Genomic DNA, 8,711 nt, shown 5'->3' on the forward strand with positions numbered 1-8,711 from the left:
AAACCTGACTTTCAGCACTGCTTGCAGGAGGAGATTGTTGAACCATCTGCAGCTGTATTTCCTCCCTCCTTTTAATCACTAGAGCATGATGGAAAAAGTAGTTTCCATGCCAGGAAATGAATTCTTGACTAATCCATTTGGGACTTTGCTTCTTTTCCAAGAGTCACAAAGACCCAAACTTGCTGCACCATCAGTGGGTCATTTTGGCATGGTACTACATTTAATAAAATTCTCAGGTGAAGTCTGTTTCCCTGAAGATTCTTCTCCAGGTAGGTGTGTGGCCCTGTGTGAAGTAGCCTCCTGTGACTGTGTATATGGTCAAGCACTTGAAAAAAAGAAAAACAAATTACCTACCAGTACCTGGCTTTCTTAAGAGATGTTTTGCACATTCTGTATCTATCTACATTCCTGCCTTAAGGTCCTCATAACATCTGCCTTTATTCATATTCTCAGAGAAGGTTTTTTTCATACAGTTATGTACTGTTGTATGGGTTTAGAAGTAAAGCATTCAACCAACTGGTTTCTGTCTTTCTGGTAATTTCCAGTGACAAGCTGTAATATATATGTGCATATGTTTGTGTCTGTGAGAATTATAGGTTATTTCTCTAGACATTAATACCTTCTTTTCTTGGCTGGACAAATCTCACTCAATTTCCTGTCAATATTTCTTAACTGTTTTCTAGATCCTTCACAGCTATTTCTCTGTTGTCGCTACAGCTTCCAACTTATTATAATTTCAAATTTAATTAACATGCCATTTGCCCTGCTCCCAGGTCATTAATGATGATGACAATTAAAACTAGACCGATTATCATTCTCTAGGGCAGTACTCTCCATGTAATGAGTGAGTTTGACAGGGGTGGAGGTTTCAGTTTGAAGGCTGAAATAATTAATTTTAAATTAAACTTCCATTTATTTTATTTGTTGTAGTTGCTAATTATTGATGGACAGCAGCTGAGAACTGACCCGTCTACCGTAATGGATGAAGTACAGAAATTTCTGGGAGTCTCTCCTCATTATAATTACTCTGAAGCCCTAACGTGAGTTAATTTAATCATCATTTTCATGTGTTCCTGCATTCCTAAAATACCAGTTAGTCTGTAAGTAAGCTGACTGCAAAATAAAGCCTCTCATACTTCTCCTTCGAGCTGTCAGTAGGATGTATTCATCCTCAATGGCTGCAAAGCACAGTTCAGGGTTAGATTTTCTGTGAATCATCCTCTGAGCCACTCAGTGTGGAGCTGTTACAGAAACAGGCCTCTGACAAACGGACAAAGTAAGTATTGCTTTGTGAGAATTGCACAGGAATTTGGGATGAATCAAAAGGAACATGGAATGTTTACGTGCATAAATAGAAAGGAAAGTTTCTCTTTTTTCTGCAGGACAGATTCAACAGTATCAGTCAGGAATGTCACATCCACTCTGTGCATCATAAATACACACGTACACAAATCCTTCCGATTCTGACATTGAGATTTGGTTGCCCTTAAAATAAGACTGATAAGCTTAGGTTTACTCCTTTGAGTCTTCAGTCTGAACCTGGGAGATGTATCCTCCTTGCGGTATGTCACTGCCTTTACACTGCAAAATATTTGTTTCAGGTTTGATTCACATAAAGGTTTCTGGTGTCAGCTCCTGGAAGAAGGAAAAACAAAGTGTCTTGGAAAAAGCAAAGGTAGAAAATACCCTCCTATGGATTCTGAGGTAAACCATTATGCTTATTGGCGTTATACAGGGATTCAGTTGCCACATATGGGACAACACACAAGCAAAATCATAAGGAAGAGAAGATGATATCAAGTAGATGTTAATTATTTTACTACCTTTCACTACAAATGAAACATTTAAGATAGCTCTAAGTGGAGTGCATAGACTTTTTCAGTTCTTTATTTCAAATGTGAAGAATTTAAGTCATAACAACTTTCAAAACTTGGCACTCCTTAGAAAAATAAACTTGGCACCCCCAAAATTCCTTGAAATTCACTTGGACACCTGTCTCTTTCCGACTTAAGCAGCAGAGGCTCCATCCACAGTGCATGTTTTTTTTTTCTCAGTCATGCTCAGATGTGTATTTGTGTTTGGTCCCTTGTCTTTGAGAGTAGCTAGACCATGACAAGTAATGCTGACTCTCAAATAATCCAGTTTTAAGAGAGATTAGGTTCTGTTTCTATGAATTTTATAAATACCTTCCCCAGACAAATGCTCAAATGAAGACATTTCCATCAGATCAAATGCTGCAGCCTGTCCCCAAGGGCAGTTTAGTCTCCTATTCTAGCTGTAACTTTTATGTTTATTCTGTTTTATATTCCCATTTAATTTAACCTGACTAAAATGCAAATAAAAACTTAGAGTTTGAACAGCAGTAAGTATTCAGGTGGCAAGTAAGCCAGCATTTTTTTCTCACAATACTTAAATTATAAGTAACTTTATATCAATACAATCATACTGATACAAATTCATTGCATGAGAAGGTTTTTGGCCAGAGGTAAGACAAGACTGTTTGTTTATTGTTGTATTTTTCTACTCTGAATACTTCTGAAAATGGGGTTACTAATTGATACATGCCTGTCTATGAAGATATTTGAAAAGCTTTCAATCACACTTCGGTAAATTCAGAGTAACTGCATCAGCTTCAGTGTGATTTTTAATTTACATTATTATCTACGAGTAGAATCAGATCCTTTGTTTTAATTTCAGTGTTCATTTTGGACCTTTGTTTCTCTTGAAATTATCTTTTTCAGTTCAGCTCCTAACTGAAGAGTGTAAACTTGCATGCAGCAGATTGAATAAAACAATATGCTAATATGCAGAAGAGAAAGTAAAGTTTTGACAAAGTTAAAACAAACTTTGAAACCTGGAGTTCACAGCAACTGCAGTACAGCACTTTATTAAATAAAAATATCTCCTTTTGTATCTCTCAGTGCAGGGCTTTTCTGTCAAGCTACTACAGAGATCACAATGTGGAACTGTCAAAACTCCTGCACAAACTGGGACAACCTCTGCCATCGTGGCTGAGACAGGAGCTACAGAAAGTAAGATAGCATTGGAAAAGGCTTTTTGAAATCTCTCTTCCACACTTCTGTCATCGTACCTAAAGTCTCCAGTAGCTACCAGAAAGTCTTGTAAGATATACCTCTTCAAAAAAAAGTAAAAGATAGAAATAATTTCCATATGCTGGCATGTGGATTGTGAAAATAGATGTGTCTTAGAGCTCTGGTGGGACAGATCTTTCTCATAAACATTTCTGGGCCTGTGGACTTGTGGATGACTGTGCACATACATTGCAACTGGTATAAGCTTCAGAGATACATGACCTGTCCGATTTCACGGTAAATATTTACATTTTTTTATATATCAGTTTAACAGTATTGTGTCTCATGTAGGTTTTGTAGCTCATTGTTAGACTGCTGACTGTTTTTCTTACTATTTGATTATTGTCTTTCATAAAATAAGAAAACTTCAATGTAGCACCAAATGACAAGTGTACTTCTGCCTTTGGAATCAGCTTGCTAATACCCAAAGTATATACTAACAAGGATGAGAAGTACAGTTATCACATCTGATTTAGCTGTGCACAGCAACAAAATACACAGAGGAAAATCTGGAAGCCACAGGCAAAAGCAGTGTAGAAAAAAAAACCACACACACAAAAAAACCCCCACATTACCTATGATTATAGCCTGTAACAACAAACCCTTACAATGCGGTAAGGGCCTTTGTCCATTTTGTACTGACTGAAATGGCTAAATCCAGAATAGCTGTTATCTGAACAGAAATTTCAGCGGACGCGTGAAGCAGAGGAGTTGCAGTATAATCTTTATGAGCAGTATTAACTTCAACAATCGTGAACCAAGCTGAAGCAGTGCAATGAATAGTCTTTCACTCCTGGCTTCTATGAGCAGCCAGATCCGGATACTGCACTCTGGGTTTACATTTCTGTGAATCAGGAGTGACTCCACTGAAATGAATGAAAAACTTGTAAAGAGCAGAAACAGAGCCATACTTAGATGGCCTTAATTTGCACCACTATTTTTTCCTTAATTTATTTGCCTTCGGTCTATAACTTTATGTATTCCAAGATCCATCAACCTGATCAAAATTGTAGCACCTTGCAGTAACATTCAGTTTACATTAGCTGCAAAAATCTATCGTATTTCCAGGCAAAAATACTCATTCTGATTCCAGCCATTTTTAAACATGTTTAGTATTAAATATTAGGAATAAGCTTTAGCAGGAAGAAGAAAAACAAAAACAAAAAGCCAACCAAACAGAAAACCCACAGTCTGTAAACATGGTAGAAAATTATTCTCTAATCATGGAAAACACAGATATCCAGCCTTACATTTATGTGATGCATTTCAGTGATACATCTCGCAGTGCATCCGTTTAGATGTGAGATAAAGTCTCATTAACAGTACTTAAAAGTTGAGAAAGAAGATCAATGAAAAATTCAGCTGAGTATGGCCTTAGTGCTTCTCCACTGAACTCTGGCTCGGAGTGTTTCTAAAGGCATGAAGAAGTAGTGCAAACACGAGAGAACTTCGGTACTAAATGCAGTGCTTTTTACAGTAGCTCTATAATGTTATCATCGTTTGTTTCAGAGTGAATAGTTAAAAACATGCATCAAATGGTGGGAAAACTTTCTGTGTCTCAGTGCTGTTTTCTGACATTTATGTAACCATATAATTTAACTTGCAAGGTAATGCAATGGAAACCACTCTGTTATTCCCTAAATAGAAAACAGATGTTGAGATCCTTACTGTACCTCTAACTGGTAATCTTTATTATTTATTGATTTTGTCTATGTAATACATGGTTTTGATAGGCCTGTAAAGATAAAATCTAGACAAATTTGCTGTATATAACAATATTCTTTACGCAGCACATTTTTGCTAAGGGAATATGCATGATTAATGATGAGGACCTACTAGAGTAGACATTTTTTACGATGAACTTCTTTATTATTTATTAGACAGAATGAGAATTTTCATTTCACTTAAATATTCACTGTCATATGGATTCATCCCAAAAGCTGACATGTCTTAAAATACTTCTTATTTGAGAAAAGAAACACTCTGGATTCTGAACACCTGCGTGCTGTGGAGAGCTCATGCACCCTGCAAGCATCTATATGGATTTGTTTCAACTAAATTGAATAACTGGAGAAAATACCTGGGGTTTTCATCCTGGCATGATTGATTTTACCCTTGATATAACCTGATGTAACATCACTCAAACATCTTTTAAAAATCCGCAGGGATTGCACGAAGCTCCTGTTTTGTGCAGTGCTGCTGCCTCAGTTACTCCATGTGCTTCAGAGCAGCGATTATAAAATAGAAAAAACCAGGAGAAACCTTGGGCGCTATCTAGTGCCTGAAGTTTTCATGGTGAGAGGACCCTCTGCACACAAACTGAATGCCTCCTACGTGCAGGAGGAATGGGCTTCAGCCACGTTCATATTTCATTCTTTGTTTTCAAGAACTTCCTTTCTGTCTGCTTCCTCTGGGAAATCAAGGCCCCTGCAGAACAAGAATGAGTGGGCAGTTGAGGACAGAGTGGTGATGGGGACATGCACATTGGTCGCATTGTCCCTCCAGAAATTTTACAACAAACAAGGTGACATGTCTCATATCCGTGGACTATTTCTGTGAAGTCCTCTCTGAGGTACAGCAAGGAGCCCCCTACAGTCGTGGGTGATCTGGTAAAACAGCCCAACTGCAGTTCACCACGTAGCACTGGGAGATTAAGCCCCCACATGCATAGCTTTGGTCTTGGGTGGACCAGGCTTGGTTTGGCAGCTAAACACAAAGCTCATCCGCCAGGAAGGAGTGGTGTGGTGACTCTCAAGTCCTGAGGAGGAACAGCAGGGTGGAGCTCTCGTTCCTTCCCAGTGCCCTTCCTAAGGGAGGGAACTGGGAACAAACTGAGTGAGTTCCTAGGGGAATCTTCAGTGGATCCCTGTGGTAACTTTACCCGAGTTGATACTGTGAGCAGAGTAGCTTGACCTGGAACTGTGCATCTGAAAGGGCATGATCTTGAATCTGCGCAAGTCCAAGCTGCTGCTGAGATGCAGCTGTTAAGCAGTAGCATCTGTAGGAAAGGTGCTGCAGGATTAGCTGCTTACACACTAGGCAGGGTAGTGTCAGACAGAAAATGAATAGAGAAGTAAAGGCAAACTGCTGGTGTCTGTGCAGCTCTGAATTGCTGATGTTCGCTTGTTACTTAGTTATACAAAGATGGTATGAAGCCACTTCTTTTTTCTCCAGGACTATTCTGTTTAGATATGTTCTTACATTTAACAGGAGACTTTAAAAAGACAGAATGACTTTTAATGTGCAGTCAACTTGGTGAAGAATGAAGAGCAAAGCATGCAGACAACAGCTAGATGTGTTATTCCCCAAATCATAGGAGGCCCATGAGTACAGCTGAGTAAGCAAGTCATACTACATGAATTATTTGACAGTTTAACTCACAGCTTACCTACAATCAGTGTCTGATTTCCAGAAATAAAACTATTGATATTAGTACTCTTAAGAAATACTGATTCATTACAATGAATTTATATTTGCTAGTCAGTCAGATGTTTGTTTGTGGTCAGTGACACAGATATGGTTTCTGTTCCCCTGGTAGATAACTGCACAAGCAATTTCTTTAACAAATGCTTGATTATGTGAGCTTCACCTTTATTTTTCATAAATATGATTCTGAAATTTGCTTTCTGCAGACATCCATACCATTAAAAATCAATGTGTGATAATGAGCAGAAAGTGACCGTTATGGGGGGGGAGGGTGTAACTCAGAGCCTGATATGAAATCACTTAATTATTCGAGCAAACATTCCTGAAAATACTGTGATATTTTCCCAGTTCTACTTGTGCAGAAAGACTTTATTTCAATGAGTTGCAGACTATCTTGTACAGAATATCCTTTTTCATTGCTTAAAAATGTGAAACTTCCTCAGGAAGAAATTAAATAGATATTTCAATGTTTATAAATGTAATACTCTTGTCATTCACATTGAATGAAAATTTCTGGAAACATTTTTCTCAAAGTTTTTTAAAATAAAAAATAGATATTATTCTGATAGTGGCATGGTATCTGAAGTGCAACAATAAACTCTAATAAGAAAATGTAGTGCTGTGTGGGAGTGATTTTTATGTTCACAAAAGTTGTCCTTTTCCAGGTTTGTTAGCAGCTATTGCAGCTTGACACTGAGCTACAACACAATCCAGGAGCACAGGAGCAGCATGAAATGTTTTCAGAAATGAAAAATATTGCTTACTCTCTGTGAGTGAATATTACTGCTTTATGCAGCTGCTCGTTTTAATGCTTTTGCTTCCTGCTTGCTTTTTATTTCTTGTGCCAGAAATTGCTATTGTGCTGTGGAAACTCTTCCAGAGCTCGCTATTTTTAAGATAACAAGCAGACTTTACTCAAATTATTTGCCTCGGGGATTCAGTAGTTGTGCCAATGCATCAGCCTACACAGACATGAGAAAACCTTTCTTAGGAGAAACCTGTAAAGATGGTATGAAAATCGAAAGGAAAATTCACTGTTAGCAACAGATTCAGAACAGAATAGCAAAGTGGACTATCTAGATGGGCAAAAGCTGTTTAGTATCTTCACAGAGGTGCAGAAAACAGCAAAGCTATGTTAACAAAATATTCCCTTTGTTACAGAGAAATGATTCAAGCTATAATGTAGAAGTCTAAGGTGCTTGTATAAGACCCATCTCTAAGTGGGTCTTATAAAAGCATAACAAAAGTGGAGCAGTAAAGTAATAAGAAGAAGGTACTAAGCAAAGGGAAAAGATCCTTGCTACAAATAACACCTGCCTGAGCTCTGCCTCAGATTTATCTGCTTTCATTTAATGTTTCTTTTCAGTTCTTCCAATCCCAAAATTCTTAGAGCTCAAGGTGAAAGACACTTTTGTCTCTGTGCACCACATGGGTGAAGAAAGCACAATAGTCAGCATCAAAGGACAAATCACAGAAACAGGAAAGTAACTGGCAGCTGTAACCAAGAGCTAGGGAAACCTGAATGGAGGAGGAATTTAGACAAATTAGGGGTGATCTGAAAGCATATAGTGAGCTTGAGTCTCCACCACTCTGCTTTCTGACAGCTTACTGCTTGCTTTCTTTTTTAGTACAGTATTTTCTTTCTTCATAACTCTTTCCATTCTGATCCTCTCTCTCTTTTGAGTAATTCAGATGGGAAATAAGGCTCAGGTACTTTTAATTGCTCAGCTGTCTATCTGCCTAGGAGACCTGTCAATCTAATTGCACAGAGTCACTAGCAAGATCTCTTCCAGAAGGTATGAAACAGAAGTGGCCTAGTTCAACCATGATCTAGGGTCTTGGTTCAGAATTACTAGTTCAAATCCTATAACCTGTGTTATTCAGATCAGATCACTTCAGGTATTTATAGATATGGATAAGATCCCCTCTCAGTCTTCTCAGTCCATGGTTATTAAATAACAAATAATAGTGTTCTAGCATTTAAGGCCCATTTTATGACTTGACCAAGCACAGGGATATACGTCTCTGGCTGCGCAGAGAGAGCAGCCTCGGGCAGCGTCTGGGCCAGCTGAGGGGAACTGCCCGGGCTTGGGCAGGAACTGCAGCCCCTTCCATAGATCCCTTAACGCGTTTTCTCCCGGGGACGCCGCTTCAGAAGGGCGCCGAGGGCCCGGTGAAGGCTGTAGTCCCGCT

General features: G+C 38.6%; 1 protein-coding gene across 1 annotated transcript in view; it reads left to right on the top strand.

The window, feature by feature from the left end:
• The window catches only part of LOC104521705 (bifunctional heparan sulfate N-deacetylase/N-sulfotransferase 3), a 42,434-nt gene extending 39,393 nt beyond the window's left edge, over nt 1-3,041 (top strand). Inside the window, exons 11-13 of the mRNA XM_010163785.1 lie at nt 931-1,040; nt 1,602-1,704; nt 2,922-3,041. Coding sequence (XP_010162087.1) covers nt 931-1,040; nt 1,602-1,704; nt 2,922-3,041 — 333 coding nt within the window. The remainder of the gene's footprint in view (nt 1-930; nt 1,041-1,601; nt 1,705-2,921) is intronic.
• The last annotated feature ends 5,670 nt before the right edge of the window (nt 3,042-8,711 follow it).

This window comes from Antrostomus carolinensis, unplaced genomic scaffold (genome assembly GCF_000700745.2).
Source record: "Antrostomus carolinensis isolate BGI_N321 unplaced genomic scaffold, ASM70074v2 scaffold8550, whole genome shotgun sequence".
Taxonomy (NCBI): domain Eukaryota; kingdom Metazoa; phylum Chordata; class Aves; order Caprimulgiformes; family Caprimulgidae; genus Antrostomus; species Antrostomus carolinensis.